The sequence below is a fragment of the Lynx canadensis genome, chromosome D1 (assembly GCF_007474595.2).
Source record: "Lynx canadensis isolate LIC74 chromosome D1, mLynCan4.pri.v2, whole genome shotgun sequence".
In the NCBI taxonomy this organism is placed as follows: Eukaryota; Metazoa; Chordata; class Mammalia; order Carnivora; family Felidae; genus Lynx; species Lynx canadensis.
Window position 1 is genome coordinate 63,409,154 of NC_044312.2, and position 27,576 is coordinate 63,436,729.

The following is a 27,576-nucleotide window of genomic DNA, read 5'->3' on the forward strand; positions in this document are numbered from 1 at the left end:
CCAGATTTCCTTTCCTGTGGTGGGCCAGTAGTGTGCCAGGTGGGCCTGGCAATCAGCTATTCCAGGAATTTAGTCCAGGTTTGAAGAGAGCAGGCGCCTAGGAGCCTCCGCGAGCCTTTCACCAGCCACATTTGATTGCCTCCACAGCATGTACAAGGACTACGACAGCGACCTCCCGCGGTTAGGGCGCACACAGCTTCCCTCCGCTCAGCTGCGCGCGCAGTCCGGTCAGAGCCGGGGCGGGGCATGGGCGGGGTCCTGGTACGCTCCGCCCCCTCAGCCTCCCTCGCAGACCCGGATCCCGGCTGCTGGGGAGATCTCCTGCTGGGGAACCCAGGAAGAGGAAGGGGCGGAGCTGCCTTGCGGCTGGACGCGGAGCAGTCAGCCGACTGCCCCGGGGGCTCGTTGGCCGTCCCTGCTTTTGCCCCGCGCTTTGAGAGCTAGCCAGGGCCGAGACCCGGGGGACCCGGAGGGGTGAACCAGCCCTGTCTAGGAAGCCGGGCAATGCCCCGCCATGGAGTATCTCCCGGCCAGGGCCACCGCAGGTCCGGCCCGGAGCAGGAATCGGACCGGACCCGAGGGTCCCCCAGACTGAGGCTTCTGTGGATGGGCCTGCCTCTGATTCTGGCGTTGGTTCTCTGGGCCCCGGCCGGGGCCCACCCTCTTCCCGTCCAAAGCCAACACGTCGGTCGCTTAGTGCCCCAGCTCCGTGACGCCTTTGGGTGGTGGAACCTCACCTGCCCAGTTTGCAAAAGCTTGTTCACCGCTATCGACTTTGGGCTGAAGGTGAGCGCTTAAAGGGCCTGCAGCGGAGCAGCCAAGGGAGCGCTGGCGGGGGCGGGAGCGGGAGCGGGGAGTGGATGGGCTGGGGCTGGGGTCATGAAGAGCATCCCTGATGAAGAGGCTGGAGGATACTAGCCTTTACCGGATTTGCTCTCCTTTAGGGACACCCATGTCTACACGCCACCACTACCTCCATTGTGACCTTGTGAAGTAAGGAAAGAGCTCAAATTATATGCCTGGCACTGTGCTAGCCATTTTATACAGGTCAAGTCAAGTCTGTGAGGTGTTTTCATTACAGTATCTCCATTTGCCAAATGAAGAGCATCTGGGAGAGGTGAAGTAACTTCACCGAGGGCACATAGCTGGCGACAAGGCTGGGACTCCTTTCCTGGTATATCTGACTCTGGATCCCCCTGTGCCTTACATTTGGCATCGCTAATCCGGAGCACCATGCCTGTACTAGCTGCTCAGAAGGGACTTGAATTCAGAAAGATCCAAGGGTGTGGGAGTAGATGGGGCTGCCCTGACCCTGATGGGATGATGAATGCTGGTTGGTAGGTGAGTTTTGCAGGTCTCCCCAGGGAACCTGCCTTTGTATGTGTCCCCAAACTCTGGACAGCTATATTGCCCAGCCCGAATTTCAAGGCACTCTGCAGACAGTGACTGAGGAAGCCAGCCAGGCAAGCAAAAGGCCTGAAATGCCACTGCCTACTGAGCTGAAGAGGAAGTACTGGCCTAGTGCTGCCTGAGTCACAGGGCAATATCTGTGGGAGTCAGGGGGTGCTCTGAGGTCTCTTCACCACAGTGGCATTGAGTCTGGCTTGGCCCCAGTTTGGATATGAAGGCACAGATGATGGTAGCCAGGGGTTGGCCTGGTCCCTGTGCTGTCTCTGACCTCTCATCACTGGTTCTTCCCACCACAGAAGGAGTCCGGTGTGGAGTGGGTGGGCTCCATAGCCACCAAGCTCTGCAAACTGCTGAAGATAGCACCGCCCGCTGTGTGCCAGTCAACTGTCCAGCTCTTTGAAGATGATGTGGTGGAGGTGTGGACACGCTCAGTGCTGAGCCCATCTGAGGCCTGTGGTCTGCTCCTGGGCTCCACTTGTGGGCACTGGGACGTCTTCTCATCTTGGAACATCTCTTTGCCAGCTGTACCAAAGCCGGCCCCACAACCACCCAAGCCCCCGGCCCCAGGCGCCCCTGTCAGCCGCATCCTCTTTCTCACTGACCTGCACTGGGATCATGACTACCTGGAGGGCACAGATCCTGACTGTGAGAACCCACTGTGTTGCCGCCAGGATTCTGGCCTGCCACCTGCCTCCCGCCCAGGTGCTGGATACTGGGGCGAGTACAGCAAGTGTGACCTGCCCCTGCGGACCCTGGAGAGCCTGTTGAGCGGGCTGGGCCCTGCCGGCCCCTTTGATATGGTGTACTGGACAGGAGACATCCCCGCCCACAATATCTGGCACCAATCACGTCAGGACCAGCTTCGGGCCCTGACCACTGTCACAGCCCTTGTGAAGAAGTTCTTGGGGCCAGTGCCTGTGTACCCTGCTGTGGGCAACCATGAGAGCACACCTGTCAATGGCTTCCCTCCCCCCTTCATAGAGGGCAATCACTCTTCCAGCTGGCTCTATGAGGCAATGGCCAAGGCATGGGAGTCCTGGCTCCCTCCTGAAGCCCTTCACACCCTCAGGTAGTTGAGGTCCATGGAAACCCAGGAAGGGAAAAGAAAGTGGATAATAGTGAAGGGAGCAGGGGACCTGGGCATACCTGTGACTCTTCTAGCATGAGTCCTCAGCTCTCTTCACTGGCTCTAACCCCATACTCCACCTCTGCCCTTATGTCTGTCCAGCCACTCTCCCTCAGGATTGACAGCATACTTTCTCCATGCTAGTCTGTGTCTGTTCATGTTGGCCCTCTAAAACACCTCCCCTCCCCCTGCAACTTTAACATCCCAACTTTCCAGGTCCAGATCATACTCCTTCTGAATGGCCCTTGCTTCCCATTATAGTTCTCTTTTATCTCTGAGGCCTAGAGCCCTTAGCTTTCTGAGCCATTTGCCCAGTCATATGGACCCTATAATCGGTGCTGTTTGGTTTTCTGCTGGAATGTGAGCCCCTTGGTAGGGATGATGTCCCGTATGCCTCTGCCCTCCACCCAAATGCTTAGTATAGGACTGTGAGCACAGGACCAGGATTATGAATGAGTGCTGACTGTTTGTGTTCACTTTGTTTCAGAATTGGGGGGTTCTATGCCCTTTCCCCACGCCCTGGCCTCCGCCTCATCTCTCTCAATATGAATTTTTGTTCCCGTGAGAACTTCTGGCTCTTGATCAACTCCACAGATCCTGCTGGACAGCTCCAGTGGCTGGTAGGAGAGCTTCAGGCAGCTGAGGATCGAGGAGACAAGGTGAGGGAAAGTGGTGAGAACATGGTGGATAGGTGCTCCATGGGGGTGGCGGGGAGAAGCAGGCCCTTTATGACCATATTCCTATCTGGAGCCAGAGCATCTGTGAGCAGAGAAGCCTGGTTTTCTGGAGTTCCAACAATAGGATTCCCTAGGAGTTCAGCTCCTGGTCCCCCTTAGGAGCTCTCATTCACTCCCGTGTCTGGCCAGCTGTAACAGCTGTTGTAAGAGTGATGAGTACCAACTCTCCTGGCCAGGGCTGCCTGGACTCCTCCTTGTCCTCATAACCTTCCTTCCCCTCCCCTACCCCCCCCCCCCAAATTTCAAGTTCTAATTGGCCTTATTGAACAATTGATGAATCAAGCAGCATTCCATCTAGCAAATAGAGGGGCATTCTCCCTGATAACCTCCCTTAACTCTCCCTGCAGGTACATATAATTGGCCACATCCCCCCAGGGCACTGCTTGAAAAGCTGGAGCTGGAATTATTATCGAATTGTAGCCAGGTAGGAGGGAAGTGGGGAGAAGAGGGGTAGATGAAGAGTCTGAAGTTCATTTGAAAACTCCTTTGGGTATTTTATCATTCCTGGTGCCCCTTTGGGGTAGAGAGGCTACTTACTTCAGTGTGTGGAGAAAGAAAGCATCCCATCTCCCCAGATTTCTTCCCTGTCCCTAAAACCTTCTGAATCTAATTAGTGTCTTCTGGCCAGGTATGAGAACACCTTGGCTGGTCAGTTCTTTGGCCACACCCACGTGGATGAGTTTGAGGTATTCTATGATGAGGAGACCCTGAGCCGGCCACTGTCTGTAGCCTTCCTGGCACCCAGTGCCACCACCTACATCGGCCTTAATCCTGGTGAGTGATGTGGGAGTTGTTGAGATAGAGGAAGCAGAAACAGAGTTGGGGCCATGGCTGGCAAGGGGCAGGCGGGACATATGACCTCTCCCTGGAGTTGCCTTGGTTCCTTCCCTTTCCAGTCAGCCCTCCTTCCTTGCAGGTTACCGGGTCTACCAAATAGATGGCAACTATCCGGGGAGCTCTCATGTGGTCCTAGATCATGAGACCTACATCCTGAACCTGACACAGGCTAATGAGCCAGGAGCCATACCACACTGGCAGCGTCTCTATAGAGCTCGAGAAACCTACGGGTTGCCCAATGCACTGCCTGCCGCCTGGCATGATCTGGTGTACCGCATGCGGGGTGACACACAACTTTTCCAGACCTTCTGGTTTCTCTACCATAAGGGCCACCCCCCCTCAGAGCCCTGTGGCATGCCCTGCCGCCTGACTACACTGTGCGCCCAGCTCTCAGCTCGCTCGGATAGCCCTGCTCTATGTCGCCATCTGGTGCCAGATGGAAGCCTCCCTGATGTCCAGAGCCTGCAGCCAAGGCCATCTTTCTGCTAGTACCCCCATGGCCCAGATTTGTGAAAGTGCAAATGTGAGGAAAGCTGCAAAAACTCCAGAGGACAGCTGTGGTAAGAAGAGCATCTGGTGGAAAACCCTATCCCTGAGCCCCAAGCACACCGGGGAAACAGGACCATCTTTCATGGAGCTGGTTTGGCAAGATACAGGAGAGAGGGTGGCTGCTCTGTGCCCAGCATCTCAGCTGCCCTGGGACTGCTGCCTTTCATAACTATGGAGCAAAGGTCTAAGTTGGTCCTGCCACAGCAGACCACACAGGAGCTCTCACCCCAGGCCTGTGCTGGCCAGCCAGGAACCCTGGACTGCTGCTGCCTGGTTGTCAGGCCGTTAAAATAAAGATAAGAGACTTGGACTCCAGACCCCTCTGCAAGTGTCCCACTTTCTTTTTTTCAAGGAGGCAGGGGAAGGGGGCTTTGGGAATATAATCCTAACTGAGGGATCAGGGTACTGGGGGTGATGGTATGGTGCAGGCACAGGAAGGCACACAGCTTAGCAGGGCAGACAGACTTTATTAGTGATATCAGTACAGCAGAGGTGCCCATGGAACAGTGGGGAGGGGACCCATGCCTGGACCAGTCCCCCTTCTGCCCCTGCCAGACCCTACCAAGATAGGGCCTGGCCTAGACCAGTTCCTCCTGCTCCACCTGAAACATGGGGGTGGAGAGCCTGGGGCTGGCCTTGCTTCTTGCTCCTCTTATCGATCCGATATTGTCATTTCCCCGAAGGGATTAGGTCTCTCTCTCCCCAGCCCCTAGGCAGGGAATCCCAGCTACTAGGGAGGGGCAGCTTTGAGGGGGCCTGAGGCCTAACAATAGCCTCTAGGGCCCCTCCCTGCCCCATACCCTTGAGTTCCCTGGGGCCCAATGCAAGCAGGTGGAGGGAGGACTGAGGACTTCAGGGGGTATGGGCCCCCAGGCGTTTGGGCTTGAGGGAACCCCACAGCGACTGAACGCCCCTGCGGACAGTCCACCCTACACGGCGGGCAACGGACTCTGCAGGGGGTGCCGGGAGGCAGGAGGTGGAGGCCTGGGAGCGTGCATCCAGACACTTCTGGTAGCGGAGCTGCAAAGAGGCAGGTGCGGCAGTCACTCTCCAGCCTGCCCCATGTGGGGCGGGCATCACCACTCCATCACCCTACCCACTTACCATGCAGGCAGCCTGCACAGCCTCTGAGAGGCTGGCAGCATTAGGCTCGCACCAGAACATGTGGCAACAGAAGGAGGCTGGGCCGGCAGCCATGATGAATGCAAATGTGTGGACATCTCTGCCCACAGCCAGGAAGGAGAGGAAACGCACCCGACATTCCCCCAGCACTGCTTCCGTCTGGAGGGAGGGAGCCCAGTTAGAAAGGAACAGCCCAACCCTCTCTTCCACTGAGCACATCCACCTTACTGGCAGCTCTTCCCCCACCACCCCAGGCTCCCCTCCATGGCGAGGCACAGCCATGCCTTCTCCCATCCCAGTCTTTACCTGCTGATGCAAGATGGTAAGGGTAGCAGGGGCCACACTGACGTGACTTGGGGTCCACTGCTCACGGCTACTAGAGGACAGGACTGACTCCAGGGCCCCATTTATCACATCTACCCCTGGAAGATATGGACACAAACATGATACCACTAGGGGTGGGGAGAGTTTACCCCAGGGCCTTTGCTCCATCCCCATTTCACCAGTTTACAGCCCTGTACAATGCTGCACAGGTATCCTTTCCTTGGTACCCTCTTCCTTGGCTTCAGTAATTTAGCACTTTTCTGGTTTCTTCAATATTGAATCCTAGGCTTAGTTTTCTTCACCTGATTCTGACTCTTCCTTCAGCCTCCTAAATGAGCTGATCCCCCAAAGCTCTGACCTCCCCACATCTTGGCTCTCAGTGTTCACCCACATTCAGACATTCAATTACGTCACACTACAACTCTCAAACCAGCCCCTAAAGAACACTCCTCTCCCAAGACCCAAACTTTGGTTTGTTTTGTATCCACTTGAGGTAAGTTGACTTTTGTGTCCCACCATGCTACATCATTATAGTGCACAATTGCATTTACACCTATGACAATCTCCCAATTGGTTCTTTTATTACCATTTTACAGATAAGGAAACTGATGCTTAAAGTTCCCTTCTTTATATTCCTAGTTTTCAGAAGTAGAAGGAATGTCAAATCTTAGTTGGATTCAGTAATTTCTATAATGTGCTCAAAGGAAGTAATGCAAGATTCCTGGTTTTTTAGATCAATCAACTTCCTCTGTAACACAGTGGTTTCCTCCATCTCAAACTGTTATTCAACACTTCACTCCTGCATCCCACTTTTGCCTGCACTCAGCAGAAAACCATGGCAGGAGAAGCACATAGCATGGTGCTGCATGGGTGCTGGTCCCTGCACTACTCATGAACAGGCAGTGTGATCTACTGGTCTTTACCTTCGCAGCTAAAAGGTTAGAATAAGCAGTGCCTACGTGGAGGCATGCAGCCCTGTGGGCCACTCCTGGGCCCTCTTGCCCCTCTCAGTGCCTCCGGGATCCCAAAGGAGCAGACTACATGGACCCTCTTTGGGCAGAGGACAAGGAAGAGGACAAATGTCTTCCTCGAAAGTCCTCCCTCATCTTGGCCTTGCTCATCTTACCTCTGACTGGATCAAGGCCAAACTCCTCTCCCAAGCATGCAGGTCCTCCAAAAACTGGCCTCATCTGAGCTGTCAAGCCTCATATTTTACTGCTCCCGGAGCTTCAAATGATTTATGTAGCATTTATTAACATCTAGTCCTGGCAAATGCCCTACTAGGCAGATGGGGAATGCAGAGTAAGAGAAGAGGATGCCCTCGAGGGACACAGGCTGCAACTGTGGAAAAGCTTCGGTTTGGAGTACCCTTTCCCTCTTGACTGAGAAACTCCCGATACTCATCCTTTGGGGTTCATCCAAGTCCCGCCCGGAAGCCTTCCCTGCTGCAAGGAAGAGAGAGGATGTTGCAGGAACAACTCTTAGCACATCTGGTAACTGCTAGAAAACCTTTCTCCACACTGGGCTGTGACCATCTCAAGAACAGAAGCCAAGTTTAATCCATCCCCATGTCCCCAACCCTAGCACAGGGCTTATATACTGAAGAAATTCCAGATGTACAAGCAAGTCATCCTGAAGGCAACATGGGCAAATGCATCCAAACTGGCATAACCGAGGAACCTAGAAGCCCACAGAACGGTGACAACACAGGCAGTCCTGAGTGGGTCAGATCCGACTGCCAAGGGCTGTGGTGTTTTCGACATTTATACCACTCAATGGAAACTCCTGAAGACCATGAGTGTGGACAAGATATCGAAGTCAAACAGCTTAACAAACTCATGGGGCTGTGGGGATGGGGCCTGGCCTCAGAGGAGGGGGAGGATCAGCGTGGAGGGGGGGAAAGTAGTGGAGCAAGTGGCCTAGAAAGTCTGCCATATTTGGTAACAACTCAGGAGTGAAACCTACACCCTGAACCCCAGCCCTGCATTCCCAATACCCCTTATCCTACTGTGCATTTTTTTTTTCCAGATCAATTGTTGCCTTCCAACATAGTATGTAATTTTGTTATTGCCTCTCTCTCCTGGCTAGAATGTCAGCTACCTGAAGGCAGTAGTCTGTCAGTTTTGTTCATTCATGTATACCAAGAACCTAGAATAGTGTCTGGCACAAATCAGGCATTCAATACTTATTCATTGAATAAATGAATGATTGAGTGAATATTGCAGCTTTAGGAGGGGCCAATGCTAAACTCCTAGAGGTTACAAAGGGAGCATAAGACAAAGCAAGAAGTGAGGTTAGGGACTCAACAGAGCAGACCCATCACGGTGACAGGCAGCAGAGGAGCGTCAAGGATTGCAGATGCTTGCTTCATCATTATGAGAACCTATGTAAGGTGGCAGAAAGACAAGAGAGTAGGGGTAGTAACCGGAAGAGGCAATGAGGGTTTGAAAGTTGAGGGTGAAAGGCAAAAAGAAACGAAAGCAAAGGTGAAGAGGTCAGCCAAGCTTCCTTCCTGCTCCCTGAACATGATTTTCTCACCTCCAGCTCCATGTCTGTGGCAGTACCATTCAACCTAACTGGAATACCAATTCCCCGCTGCAAATCCAGGCCTTCTTTCAAACCCCACCTCAATCCCCATCCTTTCCAAGAAGGGTTTCTTCATTGGATATAAGATGCTGGTCATTAAAGTCAGCATTGTTTGAGGGGAAGAGCAGAGAACTGAAGATGACCAGGTTTGGGTCCTAGGTCTACCATCTCCTGGCCATGTCATTTGAGGCAAATCTCATTCATTCTTTGATTTGTTTATCCATTCACCAAACACTTTTGAGTTCCTCCTAAGTATCTTTTGATGTGACACCTGACCACATCTTGAAGCAGTCTCTTTTTTTCCTCTGGCCTCTCTCCTGCTGCTCTCACTATCCTTGTCAACTTCATCCTCCTGCACTGTCCATTAAATGCTGGAGGACCTAAAAGCTAAGCCTAGCCTCATTTCTCTTTTCACTGTGGGTTGCCTACTTTCAGGGGTCAGTCTTCTCTACACTCATGGCTTTGATTACCTCCATAACCCAATAATGCCACATTTGAATCTGCAACCCAGACCTCTCCTCTGTGAATTCAGCTGCCAACCTGAGTTTGCCACTCAGCTTCCCCAAGGCACATCAAAATTGGCATGTCCAAAACTGAACTCCAATCTCTATACCAAAACTGGCCTCTTCCAAAGTCTGCTACCTTTAGAGAATGACATCACCATCCAGTTAGTTCCCAAAGCCAGGAAGTCAGGAGTTAGCCTGAATGCCTCTGTCCCTCGTCCCACCTTCAGTCAATCACCAAGATATTTGATTTTAATTGTCTAAACATCTCTTGAATCTGCACACTCTTCTTCAGCTCCACCACAGTCCACAATACTCTTCTTACCAGCCATGACTACTCCCAAGACTCTCCCAACTGAGTTCTTCATGCCCACTTCCACCTGCTAAACATCTTTCTCCATGGCATAGCCAAAGCAAGCTTTTACAACATTCTAATCTGATTATGCCAAGTGCCTCCTGAAAACTCTTCTATAGCTCCTTGCTGTTCTTAGGATGAAGACAAATCATTAACATGGCCTATGGGGTCCCACAGTGTCTGACTGCTACCCAGCTCCCAGCGTCATCTGGCACCAATCATCTTCTCTCAATGCCTTTGAAGTACCAAAATGCCTTCCACTATGGGTCCTCCCCTACACTGTTCATTCTGCCTGGAATGATCTTCCCCTGCTTTATTCTCATCTCTATCCCATTTTGCCACATTAGCTCCTATTCATTTTTTGGTCTTAGTTCAAATGTCACTTTCTCAAGAAAGTCTTTTTTGACATTCTAAACAAAATGAAGTTCCTCTGTTACAAGTTTTATAGCACCTTGCTACTTTCTTTCAATGAATGTTCATTTGTAATTACACATTTATTATTAATATGATTATTTGATTAATTCCTTTTTTTTTTCTGCTGTAACCTCCATGAAAGCTGTGGCCATTGTTCTCCCAGGACCTAGCACATGGTAGGCTTTATATGTATTTGTTAGCCAAATGAACAAATAAATAACAGGTACTGTGAAAGCACTGGAAATATAAGTGAGAACCAGATTTCTACTCTCAGTCCCCTTATCTACAAAATGGGTATTACCAAAATCCCAACTTCATAGGATCATCAAAATTTAAATGACAAAGGGGCACCTGGGTGGCTCAGTCGGTTAAGCATCCGACTTAGGCTCAGGTCATGATCTCATAGTTCACGAGTTCAAGCCCCGCAGCGGGCTCTGTGCTGACAGCTCAGAGCCGGAGCTTACTGCAGATTCTGTGTCTCCCTTGTTCTCTGCTTCTCCCCCACTCGCACTCTGTGTGTCTCTCTCTCAAAAAAATAAACGTTAAAAAAAATAAAAATAAAATTTAAATGACATATATAGAAGTACTTCACAAACAATAAAGCATCTCACAATTATGTTCACTGCTTCCTCTCTAGGTGCTCACAGCTCATAGTGCTGTAATACCAAACCCAGCTCCCAGCTGCTACTTGGTGTTTCCAGTCATCTAAGACCTACCTCCCAACCCAATCAAAGTTTTTCCACAGGATGCAAGAGTTGGTCTCCCTTGCCTAGTTCATTGGTTCACACTCCATAAAGGCATGCCAATTGCTGCTATAGGCAGGACACAGAGTGCAGATGGGACAGAGGTAGAGGAGGTGTACCTTTAAAGGGCAAGGTGACATCAAGCATGAGGAAGGTCTGATAAAAGAGGTATTGGGAGGCAGAAGGTGGGAGCATTGCTTTGGGATCAGTGTTGGTGGTCCCTAGGTAAAGAACACACATACCAACAGGTTTAGCAACAGGCACGTTCCCCAGGTAATAGACTTGGAACTTTTGTACCAACTCATTCTTGGGTGCTGGGAATTCCACTGTGGAAAAGAAAAGGAGGATCAACTGTGGTGGCAGGTCTTGCTCACCCCCCAGTCCCCACCATGAGGGCATAAGCTGGACATGCACCCAGCCAAGTCCTCACCTCCACCCCTTCCCCATCTGCCTTTAACCAGAGTCCCTTCACTTATTTGCTCCAAAGAATTCAGTGTCCATGTGCCCATTTTTTATCATGTCCATGTAGTAGCACATGCCTTTTCTTGAGTCACCGCACCTTTGCTAACACAGTTGAGCTGGATCTGGAAGAGTTGTGTCACTGACCTTGGAAAGGGACGTCCACAAGTTTAGAGTGGTCCAGGGAGAGTCCATTTACCAAACAGCGGGCATTACGCCGTTCGGCCATGATCTGAGGAAGGGAGAAGCGGAGGGGAGGAGCGAGGGAGAATCCATTAGGGCTTCGTTGCCCTGGAGCCCCCCCACCCCAACTCACTGACCCCACCCACATCCTTGTAGAGCAAAGGTGGCAGCTAGTCCAAGGAGTGGAGGGGGCCGTGCCTTAGAGCAGATCTCATGCAGGCTGGTGGCGATGTTCTTGGCAGGTGCCTCACAGCGAAACACGTGGCACTTGAGCATCTGGGTCAGTTTATCACGAGCTACGTAGGCAAAGTCCCTGTTGGGGGAGGGGCACCTCAGTGTCTCCCAGTGCCATCCAGTGCAAGGCATCATCCCTACAAACCCACACCCTCCCTGTCCATCGCAGCTCCTCAGGGCTTCCAGCCTCAGGATGGTGTCCTGTGGGTGCTGCCTTCTGGCTGATGGGTAGACAGGCAAGCATGCTGAGGAGGGGAAAATGGGCGAGCACAGCAGGCAGGAAGGGGCAGGGCAGAATAGGGGACCTCAGGTGCTTTGAGGTGTCTGGTCCAGGTGTGGGAGGAGGAACAGGAAGGTAAATTAGGCATAAGTACCTCTCTCTGGGTCCGGCAGCACAAGAGAGGCAAAGAATAAAGTTAGGGAGGAGAGCCCCCACTCTGACTGATGGATGAGTCCCCGCCCTAGGATCCCAGGCTCAGCTCCCACCTTCCACTGTCCCGCCCGACGCCCCACACGCGAATGCTGACAATGGGCTGGGCATGCAGCAGGGCCTGAGTCTGTGGCTCCACCAGCTTTAGTGTCTCGTCCTCCAGCTGTAGCAGTAGGTCCTTTCCCTGTGGGCCCAGAGAGCAAGCACTCAGTGAAGCCCCAGCTGGGGAGGTGCTGATCTCTGCCACCTCCAGCTCAGGGCACCCCCAACCTTGGCGTTGGACCACCCACCGTGCAAGCCTCACTCTAGTAGAGGTCACATCTGTCATCTCTTATGTGACTCCTTTTAACATCCAGTCACTGTTAGAAACCATCTCCCAAGGCCCCAACCTGGGATCACACACCCATGTCACAGGGCTGTCACTTGGGGGGCTGACACCTCCATCACCCCGCCGTTGCTCAGGCAGCCCAGCTCTCCTCTCCCTCACAGCTCCCTTCCCTTCTCCACTGTACCACACCTGCCAGTTCAGCCCTCACCTCCCCCCAGCCCCCAGACATGGGGTCGTGCAGATTGTTTTTGTGGTAGGAAAGCTGACGGATGCAGTTGTTGACTGCCACACTGCTGCGTCCAGGGGCCAGCTCCTCCTCGGTCATCTCCACCCAGCCTAGGGAGCGCACGGCGAAACACTGCCAGACACAGAAGAGGGGGTGGGAGGTAGAGGGTCTGAGCTAGAACTGGAGGACCCCCAACATGGGACACTCTCCTGCTGAGAGCAGAGGAGTTCCTGACTCAGAACATGGCATCTGGGAGGGTATGTTGAGCTCCCCAAACAGGATATGGTTGGTGGGAGGGGTGCTGGTCTCAGAGGAGACCGCTGCTAGTACAAGGAAGCATCTGAGCCAAGCCTGGATGGACCCCCCACCCCACCCCCGCCAAGCCACTGGGCTGGTTGAGTTAAACACTGACATGCCTCTGGTCCAGACACAGGGGTCTGTGCTAAGACTAGAGGAGCTCCTAACTCAGGACCTGGAGAGCTTACTGAGACCAGAGATACTCCCAGAACATGACATGAGGGGGTCTCCCACACACACAGGAGCTCCAGCCTGAGGAATGGGCATTGGTCTTGAACGAACCTTGATCCCTGGGTTGGCATTCCGTGGAGGCAGCTTCTCCTCCTCCTGGGGTAATGGCTCTGGGCTGGAGGAAGATGGTAACACTTAGTATGGATCACCAAACAGGGAACTGTCCCAAGGCCTCTCCCAGAGAGATCCATCCCCCGGCTAGCCCACTGTGTTATGCCTTCCCACTCACCTGAGGCTCTGAGCTGGGAAGGACAATGTCCCCTCCTCAGGGTCCTTCAGCCCCAAATCCATAGGGGCCTCCTCACTGGGTTCATCCTTGGGAAGGGGTGAGAGGAGTCAGGACCAAAATTATGCCCCCTCTCCAGTTCCCCCATTATAAAGCAGGTCCCCTCACCTTCCAAAATTCTCCATCCTCAAAGCCTTCTCCATGGGCAAAGCCTGTCCAAGTGAGCTAGGAAGAGGGATGGGAGCAATGAATGGGTGGCTCATCTTGCCCCAGCAGCACCACCACTCCATCCCTGGACAAAAAACCTGTGAGCTCACCTGAGACTCCTCTTGGGGGCTGTTCCCCTGTGAAGGAGAGGCCCGGCCCGGGGGCTCCCACTGGGTGGTCCCTGTTGGGATGTGCCAGTAGTAGGTCCCTGAGGTATCCTGGACCCTCATCCATCCAGCCGGCAGGTCGGAATCCGTCTCGAAGGCGTTGGGGTTCCAGAAGGAATCTGCCGGGTGGGGGGGTGCTGATGAGGGTGTGCCCACCCAACAAGCAGTGGGTACTTATGCCCAGTCCCCTCACTGACACTCCACTGTACAGAGGGAGGGATGGGGGGAGGGCTCCAGCACAAGGTTCCTGCTTCCTCCTAAAGCCTGCAGTCTGGAATCACAACATGGGGGACCACCCGCAGGGGACATGACTCAGGTCTCCCCCTGGACCCTGCGCCTAGCTAATGTGGCTACATAGAGGGAAGGAGGAAGGCAGAGAGAAGGAGGGAGGTTGGGTGACCCCAACTGACCTCCTATCATACATACCCATATCTCAGGTGCACACACATATCAGCTCCTGCACACACATGTGCACTCAGGCACACAACACATACAAGCCCTACTACACACCTGTGCAGCCACAGAAACACAGAAACACAAGGGTGTGCACACATAGAAAATGCCAATATAGACGGCAGGTATCAAAGTCAGGGGCACCCACATGTGCAAGGGCAAAAACATACATACACACACCAACTCCAGCCATACACTAATGCCGACACCATACACAGAGGTGTGCACACACACAGTTATATATATCAGCTCCCACCACATGTGCGCAGAGACCACACCCACAACAACCCCCAACATGTGTGGGTACCACACAAATAGTGAGTGCACACTCAACCTCTGCCACATGTGTGCAGATACCACAGACACTCACACCCAGACCCTTTACCACACACAGACGCAGGCAAATATTTCATGCACATGCACACATACCTATGACATACACTCTTCATCCCCTAGCAGAGCCACACCACTCCAGCTCTGTGGCCCAGCTTATGCCTCCTCTGCCTCTCCTCCCACCCAGCCCCACCCCACATCATGCCCAGACCCATGCCACCCCTCACCTGGACTACTGTCCTGCAGGATGATGGCCAGGAAAAAGTCCTGGGAGAACATGGCGCTGGTTCCCAGCCCCTCCTGCCTCCACCCTCCCTCCTCACAGCCCCTCCAGCCCAGCCAGCTGGGCTCACAGCCTGGTGCTGGGCTGCAGAGAAAAGCTCATCCCACCCCCTTCTCACCAGGGCAGAGCGCCTGCCAGGCAAGATCCTCCCCCGCCTGGCGCTCGCCAAGGAGGGGCCAGGACCACCACGGGAGGGGACCTCCTTGGGGTGGGGATGGAGGGTCCTCATAAGACCCCAGCCCATCCTGCTTACATCTCTTCTTTCTAATCCTGGCTCCCCTCCCCCAATCCTGAATCTCCATCCCACCCCGCAGCAGCAGCAGCAGTCGCCACAGCACCACAGTTAAACCTAGTCTTGGGGACACCAGGAAGCTCAACCCCTCGGGAATACCCCAGCCACCTGGGGCCCTGCAAAGCCTGTAGCTCTCAGAACAAAAAGGGTGTGGCTTCAGGGCTCCCAGAGCTCCCTCCCGGGCCCAGAACCTGCCCGGCAGTTTGAGGCCAAAAGTGGGCCTTAAGGGCTGGGCCCTAGCAAGCTTGAGGTTGGGCTTGGGGCTTCCCATCACAGCCCCCCTCACCTGCCAGGGCCCAGCTAGGCTGCAGCGTCTCCTCGGCAACCGCAGCACCAGGATGGCTGGGAGCGCCCAGACTGCTGACGTGCTTCCCGTTACCAAGGAAACCAGGAATCCTGACTGGTCCAAGAGGCAGCAATGAGGATACAGGCAGTCCCCAGACCCAGGCTGCTGGGCAACCGGGCACAGAGAGACTGGGAGCAGGCGCGGATACCCAAGGTGGATGCACACCTAATGTGAGAGTCATTTATTTGAGCAAGATATCTCACCACCCTCAGCTTCCAAGTGAGGTGGGTTCACAGAGGAGGGGCTCTTCTTGCCTGTCCAGCCTTCTAGGTAGCCATTACCACCTCTTCTCCCTCCACCCTCCCTTCTCCTGAGGCCCCAGGGAATTAGAATGCCTGCTCTTCCCCAGGAGCCCTCCATCATCTTCAGGGTTCTCCTATCAAACCTTTCAGGAACACCAACAACCAGGGCAACCATACCTTACACAGCCACACCCTTCTTCATGAAGGATCATACACCTTTTGAATCTGGAGACCAATTCACCATCTTCTGACTGAGTCACACATACCAATCCATCTGCCATCCCTGGTAGCCTGTACCTTCCTGCTTCAAAGAGCTTCATCCTTCCGATCTGTCCTGGAGGGGCCGCTCTCCCCCCTTTGACCATCTGGGAGGCCCTTCTGGAGCCTGGCACTTCTCCCTCCAAGCACAGCCCCACTCAGGCCTTTGCTGCCACATGCACACATTTTTTTCAGGAATCTTCACTCCTGCATCGACTCATTCAGGCACTCACGCACGAATTCAAAGGTTTGTGTTCGTTCATTCATTCATCTACACCTTCATGGTGAAACCAGGAGTGGCCATTTACTCAGGAGTCAATGAATCGCATAATGTTCTCTCCTCTTCTCCACTCCCATGTCACTACAGTAGTCCAAGCTACTACCTGGAATTCTTACCCAGATCACTGCAACAGCCTCACAGGTGGGCTCCCTCCTCCAACCTCATCTCCACCAATCTGGGCTGCACACTACAACCCAAAATTGATTGTTCCAAAATGCTAAACTACTCTCCACTTTAATATTCCTAATTGTTTTCTCTTGCCCTCAGGATAGAACTTAAACTCCTAGGGTTTGGGTGCTGTTATGAGCCCCTAGCCTCTGCCCCTCAGCCTTATCTCTGATCACCCCCGCTCCCCCCTTGTCTCTCTCTCTCCCTGCTTGGCAAGCCCCTCATCCTTTCCAAGTCCAGCCTCCCTCCCTCAATCTTCACCTGGCTATGACCCACTCCTCCTTCAGGCATCCATGTAAAGGTCACTTCTCAAAACTGACCCACCCCTTTCCCCCCACCATGCACATAGGCAGGGCTGAGTGCCCCTCCTGCATCTCTCCCATCCCAGTGCTCACCATGCTGATCAGAACTGCCTGTTTATCTTTGTCTCCCCCACTAGACTGTGAGTACCATAAGGGCAGGTCCCTTGTAGAATGCATTCTCAGCATCTAGGACAAGGCCTGGTGCCGAGTATGAACCCAACACAGGCAATAAAGTTCTTTTGCTCATTCGTTTACCATTCATTCATTCATTTATTCATGCACTTATGCATTCAATCAACAACTTTGTGGAGATCCTAAGATGGGAAGGAGAAAATAGTTTTGTTCAATTCTACTCCATTCCTTCAGGAGTCCAGACTTCCTCTGTGGCCTTCATGGTCATAGTACCACAATTACAAAAGAGTAAGCAGTGACTCTTCCTTAGGCTGGCCCCACACCACTCACTACTTTGAACTTCCACAGTCTCCACCAGAGCTTGATCCTTGACCATTCTCTCTCACTAAGGTTGATGCCCATGTCCAGCATACCCTTCCCACTCCTTCAGCAGTTCTATCCTCCTTCTCCCAGAAGACTCACAAGGGCAGCTACTGCAGTGACCATCCTAGCAGCCCCTGAGCAATCAGGCCTCTGACTCATACCCACCGCTAGGGCAGGGGCTGCAAACCAGCAGCCTATAGACCGATACAAGATTCAGATTTGGTGGGGCCTGCATGGTGCTTTTAAAAAAAAAGAATTGGGGGGGGCCACCTGGGTGGCTCAGTCGGTTAAGTATCTGACTTCAGCTCAGGTCATGATCTCACAGCTCAGGAGTTTGAGCCCCACGTCGGGATCTGTGCTGACAGCTCAGAGCCTGGAGCCTGCTTCAGATTCTGTGTCTCCCTCTCTCTCTCTGCCTCTTCCCTGCTCACACTCTCTCTCTCTCAAAAATAAATAAACATTAAAATAAAAATTAAAAAAAAAAAGAAACTGGAATATTTCACATCAATGTCCAGTTTTCCATTTACCTAGAAAAGTTGCATGAACTGGCTCCACTGCAACTACATTTCCCCCCACCAACCCTATAAATAACAAGCTAGAGTGGAGTAGCAGCTGCTCCCTTTAAAGGGGGTCCAAGCAATGACCATCGAAGGCCACTAACATCACAAAAAGAGAGGCAATCAGACTTTGTCTTTGATAGAAGTACTCAATACCACCTATGAAGTGTTCTTGCAAAAGCAAAACACAAAAAACCTCTCAAATCTGAGTCTGATCAAGGCTCTGGAACTCACTCCCAAATCTACAGGAAATCTAGGGGAAGAGAAACCTGTTCAACACTGCCACAGCGAGAGCGTCTGCAAATCCAGACCATGGAAAATCCAGGACAAAAAACACAGTGTCTCCAATTTAAAATGACAGCAACAACAACAACAACAACAACCTGCAAGCAAAAATAGAGGACAGACAGAGGAATGAAACAACAATATACAGATCCAAAAGAAAATTTAAGATACACATCCACCGCTGAAAGGTCTGGGACTCTTTGGTTATTGATTCAAACAATCAAAACTTTTTTAAATAGCTGAGTTGGGGGTCATTATTAAACAACTGGGAAATTATAAACATTAACTGGATATTTGATAATATTAAGGAATTATTGTTAAAATTTTGTGTTCATGACAATAATGTTGTAGATCTTTTTAAGAGTTTTGTTTTTTGGAAATGCATGGGTAAACACTTTTGGGCTTGAGTGTATTCTTCAAAATAACCTAGGCTAGGGCCCAGGAGTAGGTGGGGGTATAGATGCACCAAGATTAGTCATGTGTTGATAATTGTTGAAACTGGGTCATGGGTAAATTGGGCTCATTATTCTATTCTCTCGACTTCTGTAGATGTTTGAAAACGTCTGTAACAAGTTTTTTGAAAGGGGATGGTGTACTGCCCTTTGCTCACCTCCATGAACTGCATGTCCCCCTGCAAAGGCTCTACCATTTGGGGCCTGGTATGGTGCCTGCTGCCAGGCACACACAAGAGTCTTTCCTGATCTTTACTTACACCCCAGCCCACAGAAGTCCAGGATAGTAGCTACAGCCCGTTATCTCTGTCCTTTGTTCCTCAGCCCTGTCTGCATCTCTATGTGACATGAGCAAATATGGAGACTCAATTTATTTAAATAGAACACATGTAATGATCAATCTTTGGAGTCCTAATATCTATTTTCTCCCCCCACCCACCCTACAAAGAAGAATATGTTTATTCTTCCTTTACTTCCTAACTTTTAGTCAATATTCCATTCCTGATACAAAGGATACAAAATGGTACCCTTGCAATGCCCAGAGGGGTCTCTGCACATAATCCCTGACCTCAGTCTTTCCAAATAGACCTCTGTGGGGAGGTGCTGCTGCTGCCTCCAGACCCGGCCTGTTAAAACCTGTTTCAAGCGCACCTGGTTCATCGTGCTGTGTGCATCAGTGGCAGGGTATGCAGGGCCAAGAGCTCAGGTCTAGACTCGGTTCTACAGTGATCCCAGACTGTCTGTGACTTTACGAAAGCTACTTAACCTCTCCAGGCCTCCTTTTTTTGTCATCTGTAGTACAGGCATCATAACAGTCTCTACCTCACAACATTACTGTGAGGATTAAATATGATAATGCTGAGCACAGGGCAGTACCTGGTAAGTACTCCATAAACACACCTAGTTTACCATCCATCAGGGTGTGCATGACAGGAGGATCTATCAACTTGTGCAAGCACTCTGAATGCAGGAATGGTTTCATTCAGGAAAACCTGGCTGGATATGGTCTGCTGAGGACTGAGGACATGTGCTCTGTGATTCATGCCCAGGCTGGCCCTGGCCTCTATTGCCCTCCCATATTCCCCAAGTTAAGCTCCATTAAGGTACCTGTGTCCTCCGGGGAGCCATAGGAGGGGCTGCCCTGGGATAAGGTAGCCCAGCTTGAGTCCTCATCACTGGCTGCACTGTTCCGCATGCCAAACAGGAGGCTGGCACTCTTGCTGTGCTCTCGGGGACCGTCGGCAAGGGCCTGGGGTCTGGGGGGCATCTCCGCACTCTCCGGGGGCTCGGGCAGCCCTTGGGGAGAAGACAAGTCCTCCTCCTCCTCCTCCTCATCCTCTTCCTCATCATCCTCCTCGGCCTCCCCTGCTGCCTTCTCCTCTCCTTCATCTGGCCCCTGCTCTTGGGTGCTGATGATCAGACCAGATCCTCGGAGCCCTCTGTTGGCTGCATTGTGGGCGGAGAGCTCCAGCTCTGAGTACAGGTGCATCAGGCCTTTGGGGCCCAAGGGTGCCATCTCAGGCTCCTGACTGGCCTCCTCTGCCAGGGTCAAGGTCACGTTGCGGTTCTGGTCACGATGGGCCGTGGCAGCCCGCCGGAGCTGGTTCTGGCCCTCTTTTAGCCACTTGGCATTGGCAGGGCCTGGCTCAGGCCCACCACCCTCCCCCATGGCACTGCGCAGGTCCTTGGGTCCCACAGCCGTGGCCTGCAACTTGGAGTTGAGCAGCTGGTTGTGGGCAGCGTGCAGGGGCAGGGGTAGGCTCAGGGCGGGGCCTCCGTGGCTGTTGGCATTAATGGCCGACTGGCTCAGTGACGATGGAACAGACATGGCCTTGGCAGATCCTGCGGGGTGGGGAGAGGAGACCATGTTCAGCCTCCAGGTCTGGATAGCAGCACCCTTGCTTCTGCCCGGGGCTGTGCTCTGCATCTCCTCATCTCCCTTACACACAGCAGGCCAGCACCCACCACTCCATGTCCTGTGAGCTATTTTCCCATGACAACAACTAGGCCCAACTGCTGTCCCCCTTCACCATCACCTGCTTAACCCTATCTATCTCCACCAAAGGCTGGGGCCAGGCCCCACAGTCCACTCCGGCCCCAAATGCCCAGCCCTGAGCTTTCTGGGACAGTACAGCCAGACCCTGCTCTGCCCTCGCTCCCAACACCAGAGCCTCCACACAATGGCTCTCTGTGCATCCCCACCCCCAGCTTATCCGACCGGTGCTTACTGTGCCAGGGACCCAGCTGGCGTGGGACTGGCTCATGTGTTCTGGACACTGGACACTAACTGCTCCCTTCCTCCTGCCACGTTGCTATCCACAGCCCCCTACTGTGAGCTCCCCAGGCTGTGTTCCCATTGTTGTTAAATCACTGGGCTCAACCAGCCCTGAAGCCCACCCCTACTAGGGGCTGTAAGAATAGGAGAGAATGAGCTGCAGAGCCATCCCTCAAGGGCATGGACCTAGGAAGGAAGGTCACAGAGGAAGGACCTTCAGTTCCAATCCATGGCTCCTTTGGTCAGTTGAAGCTACATTTTGATGACTGTTTCTATAAAGTGTCTCACCATGGGCATTACTCCATCTGCCAGCTCCTATAATGCCCCATGCCTGGATCATTGCAGGGGCTTTTGACCTATACTCTTCAGCCCTTCAGGTCTTGATCCAACTGTCACCTTCTCAGTGGCACTTTCCCTGATACCCTTTTAAAACTGAATCCCGCCACCAATCCCTCTCTCAGCTACACCCAAGCCTTCCCTGGTGCCTAGACTGTCAAGCTATTAATCAACGTTATTATTATTATCTGTTTTATGATTGTCTCCTCATGACTATAATTTCAGTTCCATGGTGCAGGATTTTGTCTTTTTTTTTCAATGCAATATGTTCAGAGCTTAACACACTCTTGGCACAGAATAAGAATTCAATAAATATTTGTTGAATGAATGTATAACTCCACCCTCCCATCTCCTAAAGGCCCCATTTTATCATCTCCTCTCCCAGTTTCAGAAAGCACACTTTGGCCATGTTACGTGTCTCAACAGTGCCCCAAATAAACCCCATCTGCCCTTCAGGTGAGGGGATCTCCTGTTCCAGAGTGACAGCACCCACTTCCTTTCCCCTTGGACCCCATCTCCTTACAAGCCCTTTGTGGACCACCTTCTCTGCCTACCTATCCTTCCAGCCACATAGCCCAACAATCCCACCATCAAGGCCTCACCCTCCCCTCCGCATCTCCCTGACCTTCCATTGCTCTGCTGCTCTCCTTCACTGACCCCCCCACTATAAAGCACTTACTCCCTGGAGCCTCCCTGCCACCACCTCACAGGTCATTCTCCCTGACCAACTACTACCCAATTCTCTCTCATCCTGGCCCTCTTAGCTCCTACTGTGTCACCCTTCCCCCTCCCTGATACCCTCTCTTGGAGTCCTCTCTTCCTACTTGACCCTTCCCCCCAGCACAGCTCTCCCTCACTTACTGCCCCTCAACACACACCTCTCTCTCTGACTCCTACCATATGGCTCTTTCTCCCTGATTTCTCACCTGAGAGTTCTCTCTCCCCCTGGCCCCACTGGGGAGTTCTTTCCCCCAGAACCTCTGGCCCCGGGTCTCTCTGCACCTCAGTGCAGCTCTGAGCCCTGAGCCAAGGCTGCTGGTGAGGTGCTTTTGGCTGCCTGAGCAACATTCTGCTGTCTCTCAGGCGCAGTGCGCGGTCCTGAGGCAGGAGCCATAGTCCACCCTTCCATCCTGCCCAGCTCCTCTGCCCCTAGGACAATGCTGTGTATACGTCTGTGGCATAGATGAAAACATGTTGTCTGTGTATCTGCCTCACATGTAACTGCTGGCTGCTTGGTGTGGCTCCACTTGGGCAATAAGCAAACTCACGGTCACTGGTATAAATGAGAAAAATAAATGGCTCTGCCGCTACCTAGAACCACAGTAATCTTCCAAAAATGGAAACCAGATTGTGTCACTCCTCAGTTGGAAAACTTAGATGGCTCACTGCTGCCTTCAGGATAAAGTCTGTGCTCATTAGCAGGACACCAAGAGCCTACCTGAGCCAATCCCTATGACCTCTCAGACCTCCTCCCCCTTCCCTCCTTCTTTCACACCTTACACTCCACCCTCACGAAGTATGGCAGATTCCGGAATTGGTCGTACCCTCACAACCCTGGCTCTTTGTTTATAGTGCTCCCCCAGCTTGGAATCCTACGTCCCCATGTGAGAATCTCTGCTCATGTTTCAAAAGTTGGCTCAGCAGTCAAGGCCCCTAAGCAGTGAGCCTTTCTGGTTCAGTCCTCTCTCCTCATGCTCAGGAGACTGTTCCCTCCTCTGTCTCACGACACCCAGTGCCCCAGTGAAGTCTTATTCAACTTCACATTCCCATTACCAAAGAGTGTGTGCTGTGCGTCTATGACAGAGTGGGCCCTTGGTGTGGATGGAAGGGAAAGATGGAGGAGACAGATATGGGAAGAAAGGAATTAGGAGGCCCAGAACTAGTGGCAACAGACATTGAGACAGGCTTGTGTGGTCCTGTGGGCTGGGGATGGGCAATAGGAGTGTTAGGTAAGGTGCTGGAGAATGATGAAGGCAGGAATCCCAGAGCAGCAAGGACCGAGATCTAGGGAAAAAGGGAGGGATGGAGTTAGCATAAACCAACATCCTGGCTTGAGTCTGTTCAATAGTCGGATCTCCATGAGTTCCAGGATGTAGAAGACCCCATGACTCTGGCAAACTCAGAGGATGATGGAGACGATGAGCCCTTCTCTGAAGCAGCAGTATATGGTTCCAGGTTTCTAAGAGGTCAGGATGGGACCAATCTCCTTAGCACTTGGAGGTGTGATCTGGGATGGGCACATATACTGTGAGGCTGAGACGGTGAAGAGCCAGCTCGACTCCAGGGCATCCCTGTCCCTCCGGTCACCAGGGCAGAAAGTACTGGGGGAGAAATGAGGCAGCTCTGTTGCCAACAAATACTGAAGCCTGAGCACCTGGTTCAAGACACTGTGTGGTACCATCACCTAACTTTTTGAGGTCAAAGGATGACTAGTATCTTTAAGAAGGGGCACATGCCAGCTTCTCCCTTCTCCTTGGGAGTCCCTGATCCCTCTCAAAGGATGGAAAGATCCACATGGATTCTGGCTCAAGGCAAGGAGCTAAAAGAGTGGCCACTAAGCCTGAAGGAGCTGATATCAGACCACAGGGGTAGGGGTGAGTCCTATTCAAGGTCAAGAGTCCTCTAGCCTGCCAGCTTACTATTTGTGAGGCACTGTAGTAGGCATGGGGAAGAGTGATGAATTATAAAGAATTGGTTTCTCCCCAGTGATGTACACAATCTAGCAGTGTAGTGCCAGTGTCTAGAACAGTCCCTGGCACCAATAAGCACTCCCTATTTGTTGAATAAATGATGGTGTATTGTGATGGGGGAGGAACAAGGCACTACAGGAGTCTGAGGCTTATTCCAGTCTAGACATCGGCAAAGACCAACTTGGTGAAGGGACTTTTTTTTTTTTAAGTAAACTTCACACCCAGCATGGAACCCAATGCAGGGCTTGAACTCGACCCTGAAATCAAGACCTGAGCTGAGATCAAGAGTCAAATGCTTAACTGACTTAGCCACCCAGGTGCCCCAAGGAAGGGACCTTTAAGTTGAGACAAAAACACAACTCTCCTTGGACCACCCCCAGTACCACCCCTCGCTGCCAGCGGAAGACCTCCCACTCCTCCTTCACAGAGGAAATGGAAGCCAGCAGTTGGAGAATGTCCAGAAACACAAATTTGCTGACTTCAGCACCTACCCCTTTCTCCTTCTTCCTAAGACCAACTGCTTCATCTGTTACTTGGCTCCTTCCTTTCATGCCTTTCCAGGAATTTTCTACCACTGTTTATCCATTTTTTCTTCTATATAATCAACCTCTCCTTCTCAATGGGATCCACTATCTCCCAACTTAAAAACAGAATGTTTCTTGACAGATGCTCCTCCAGCACCACTAGCTGCTCTCTCTCCCCAGCTTAAGCAAACTTCTTGAAAGAGCTGTCTTTACTCACTGTTGCCATTTCCTCACCTTACACTCACTGCTCAGCCGTCTCCAACCCTGCCTGCATTCCCAGCACACCTCGGCAACACCTGCCAAGGTCAACAGGACCCTGTGTCATCTAATTCAACCCACACAGCCTCTTGGTTGTACTCTCAACACCACTCAACACCCTGCCCCTCATCCAACTTTCATCCATGGCTCTCCTCCATGGCTTCCCCACACTACATCTCCTGGTTTTCTTCCTACACTCTAGTTCCTGTCCTGTGGTTCCTTAGCCCCCTATGCTGGCTCATCTTCCTTTACCAACTGTCACACACTAGGGTTTCTCATGGCTTGTTCTTATGCCCTTTACTCTTTCTCACCAAATATTCAATGTATTTATTCATGCCCATAGCTTCAGATGCCACCTATACACTGCTCATTTCCAAATTTACATCTCCATTTCAGACCCTTCATCTGAGCTCCACAACATGTACATTCAACTTCCTACTCAACATCTCCATCTGATGTCTCAAAGGCCTCTCAGACAAACATGCCTGCTTAAGCTTCTCTCTCCCACACCTTAACTAGTCTTCCTTTAGGATCCTGGCTCATGGAGTGATATAACCACCCTTCCGGTTGTGCAGCAGGGGTACCATCCTTGACACTAACTTCTCCCTCACTCCCCACATTCCGTCCATCCCCAGATACTGATAATTTTCTCTCTGAGGAAAATTTCTGGATTTCATCTACTCTCCACATCCACTACCATCACAATCTGTACCAAGGACAAAGACCTTAAGATCATAATTATTAACAAGGCCTAAATTGTCCTGCTCAGTGTGGCCTCTGCCTTCCTCTCCAGTATCAGCACTCTGCTCTCCAGCCTCACTGGCCTTCTTTTGATTCCTCGAAGACATGATGCTCTCTCCTTTCACAAGGTGTTTGCATGTGATTTTTCCTTGCTGCCTGGAACCTCCTTCTGCTAACCCTCACTCAGCCTAACTAACTGATACTCATCCTTTACATCTTAGTTCAAATGTCATGTTCTCAGAGAAGCCTTCCTTGGCCCTCTCTCTATCTCCCAGACCAGTTTAGCTTGTGCTTTTATGTATTCTCAAGGCACCATCCACCTTTCCTTCACAGTATTTATTACACTTGTGATTTTACTCTTCTCTGATTCCCTCCTGGATTATCAGCTCTGTGGGGACAAGATCCCAGTCTATTTTGCTCATAATTATATCTTCAGTGCCTAACACAGTACCAGATATATAAAAAGTGCTCAAAGTATATTTGTTGAATGAATAACTGATCAGATAGATGCCATTTTAAAGGATCACACTGTGTTCAGAGTATTTAAGGGGAGGTAGGCAAGAGGGTATGCTATTAGAGCAATGAAGGGAAAAAAAGAGTTTTGGCCTAGATTAAATTCAGTATCAGTGAGAACAGAGTGAAATGAATGGAAAATATCTGAAAATTAGGTAATGGATGTGACAGAATTTGGTGACATTAGATACAGAGGGTGAGGGATACAGAGGGTGAGAGAAGTTAATCTAGAATGTTGCCCAGTATTCCAGCTTGGATAACTGACTGGAAAGTAGCCATTTCTGAAAGCTGAAGGGAGAACAGGTTTGGAAGAAGGGTAGAGAGGGAACACAGGGAAGATATCATCAGAATCATCAGAATCATCAGAATATATATATGAAATTTGAAGGCTTGGTAGTGAATAAAATACCCAAGGAGAAAGTACATAATGAGAGAAGATAGCTCAGGACAGAACTAAAAGCTTTACCAACATCTAAAGCGGGGGGGAAGGAGGTAACAAATGAGACCACGAAGGAGCAGACAATGCTGGACAAGAGAAACCAGGAAAATGCTTCCAGGACAGTTACCACACACCACTGAATACTACTGAAAGGTAAAGGGGGATAACAGAAAAGTGTCCTTCGGAGTTGGCCACCTGGAGGTCTCCGGTGACCTTGGCTCCAGCAGTTTCAGTGGGTGTCCGCGACAGAGACCAAATGAAGAGGTTTTAAGAATGAATGGAAGTGAGGAAATGAAGACAGCAAGTGTAGGCAAGGTTTCGGCTTTGAAAGAGTAGAGAGAGCTGGGACTAGTCTCGAGGGGCTGGGAATGCAAGAAATGCACAGGCAGTTGCAAAATACGTTCCGAATAACCTCCGAATTGGCGGTGGGAAAGCTGCCCTGGACGAGAGCTTCAGCGAGTGCTAGGCCTCCTCGCCGAGCTGGGGACACAGCCGGCCGGCCCCAAGGCACACCCCTTAGTCGCCGAGGGCAACAGAATGCGGCTTGACAGATTCCAGGCCTGGGACCCTGGAGAAATCCGCCAGGGTTCTGTCCACCTCACCCCACGTCCCATTCCCAGCCCTTGACCTCCCCTCCCCCAACCCCCATCCCCCACCTGCTCTCGTTTCGGGTCCCCCATACTCGCCCCTCTCCAGCCCGGAGGGGCACCAGGTAAAGGTCGGGGAGGGGGCATTGTGAGGACCGAGGTGGAGCCTACAAGGGGGAGAAAGGGGGATGGTCGGAATGTGCGCGGCGGGAGGACCGCCCGCAAGGATGGGGCCTGGCCGGGGGACACCCAGGCCGCGTGGGGAAGGGGCTGCGGGGTCCGCCGGCCGCTGGGGAGGTCGGGATCCGGCCTCCGGGGCTGGGACCGGGCAGGGGCAGCTCCTACCTGCGCGGGGAGGCCCCAGGCCCAGGTGGCGGAGGTGGCTCAGGCTGCGGGGCTCCGGCTCCGCGGCGGCTTCTCCATCACAACATCCCCCGCCCTGGAGCGCGCGGGCCGCGGGGCCGCGCCCCGAGCGGCGGAGGCGCGCGCGGGGCGGGGGGTGGACGGAGGGGCGCCATCTTGGGCCGCGCGCGGGAACGGGCGCGCGAGCCCGTCGCGGGCGACACTTGCCGCAGCTTAGCCGAGGGCCGCACCCTGCGGGACGCTCGGATCTCAGGGCGCCCCGCGGCCCAGCCGCCCTGGTCAGCCGCCAGCCCTGCGCCCGGGTCCCCGGGTCCCAGAGCTCTGCCCCTGCCTCCACAGACCCCTGTCTAGCCCGGCACCGCCCTCTGTGGCGAGGCGCCGGACTCACCGAGCGCGCCCCGCAGGGCCCA

The 27,576-nt window shown here is 52.4% G+C and overlaps 2 protein-coding genes across 7 annotated transcripts; one reads left to right on the forward strand and one right to left on the reverse strand.

Annotated features, from left to right (window-relative positions):
- Positions 1 to 288: 288 nt before the first annotated feature.
- SMPD1 (sphingomyelin phosphodiesterase 1) lies at positions 289 to 4,976 on the forward strand. Of its 2 annotated transcripts, none has more exons than XM_030332196.2 (6): positions 289 to 786; positions 1,707 to 2,479; positions 3,024 to 3,195; positions 3,621 to 3,697; positions 3,902 to 4,047; positions 4,190 to 4,976. In XM_030332196.2, the coding sequence occupies exons 1-6, from the start codon at positions 505 to 507 to the stop codon at positions 4,597 to 4,599; spliced, it is 1,860 nt and encodes a 619-aa protein (XP_030188056.1). In that variant the 5' UTR covers positions 289 to 504; the 3' UTR covers positions 4,600 to 4,976. The 2 variants fall into 2 exon arrangements, with proteins under 2 accessions (XP_030188056.1, XP_030188057.1); XM_030332197.1 differs by having other exon boundaries at positions 314 to 786; positions 4,170 to 4,309.
- Positions 4,977 to 5,106: 130 nt separating this feature from the next.
- On the reverse strand, positions 5,107 to 27,576 carry APBB1 (amyloid beta precursor protein binding family B member 1). Of its 5 annotated transcripts, XM_030332195.1 has the most exons (16): positions 27,149 to 27,249; positions 19,548 to 20,282; positions 15,342 to 15,455; positions 13,638 to 13,813; positions 13,489 to 13,545; positions 13,324 to 13,409; positions 13,146 to 13,209; positions 12,549 to 12,698; positions 12,069 to 12,196; positions 11,957 to 11,962; positions 11,547 to 11,661; positions 11,313 to 11,397; positions 10,949 to 11,032; positions 6,088 to 6,203; positions 5,764 to 5,940; positions 5,107 to 5,679 (listed from the first exon to the last, which is right to left on the reverse strand). In XM_030332195.1, the coding sequence occupies exons 2-16, from the start codon at positions 20,266 to 20,268 to the stop codon at positions 5,512 to 5,514; spliced, it is 2,247 nt and encodes a 748-aa protein (XP_030188055.1). In that variant the 5' UTR covers positions 20,269 to 20,282; positions 27,149 to 27,249; the 3' UTR covers positions 5,107 to 5,511. The 5 variants fall into 5 exon arrangements, with proteins under 5 accessions (XP_030188055.1, XP_030188050.1, XP_030188049.1 ...); XM_030332190.1 differs by lacking the exons at positions 15,342 to 15,455; positions 27,149 to 27,249 and adding an exon at positions 27,555 to 27,576; XM_030332189.1 differs by lacking the exon at positions 15,342 to 15,455.

Bases quoted from the DNA above. Each gene is read 5' to 3' on its own strand.
- APBB1 (XM_030332195.1), bottom strand. From the start codon at position 20,268: ATGTCTGTTCCATCGTCACTGAGCCAGTCGGCCATTAATGCCAACAGC. The intron at 12,699-13,145 runs GTTCGTTCAAGA...TGTGTCTGGCAG, and splicing joins ATGCCAACCCAGGGATCAAG to TGTTTCGCCGTGCGCTCCCT. The intron at 5,941-6,087 runs GTAAAGACTGGG...CCCTCCCTCCAG, and splicing joins TTACCATCTTGCATCAGCAG to ACGGAAGCAGTGCTGGGGGA.
- SMPD1 (XM_030332196.2), top strand. From the start codon at position 505: ATGCCCCGCCATGGAGTATCTCCCGGCCAGGGCCACCGCAGGTCCGGC. The intron at 2,480-3,023 runs GTAGTTGAGGTC...ACTTTGTTTCAG, and splicing joins GAAGCCCTTCACACCCTCAG to AATTGGGGGGTTCTATGCCC. The intron at 4,048-4,189 runs GTGAGTGATGTG...CCTTCCTTGCAG, and splicing joins CTACATCGGCCTTAATCCTG to GTTACCGGGTCTACCAAATA.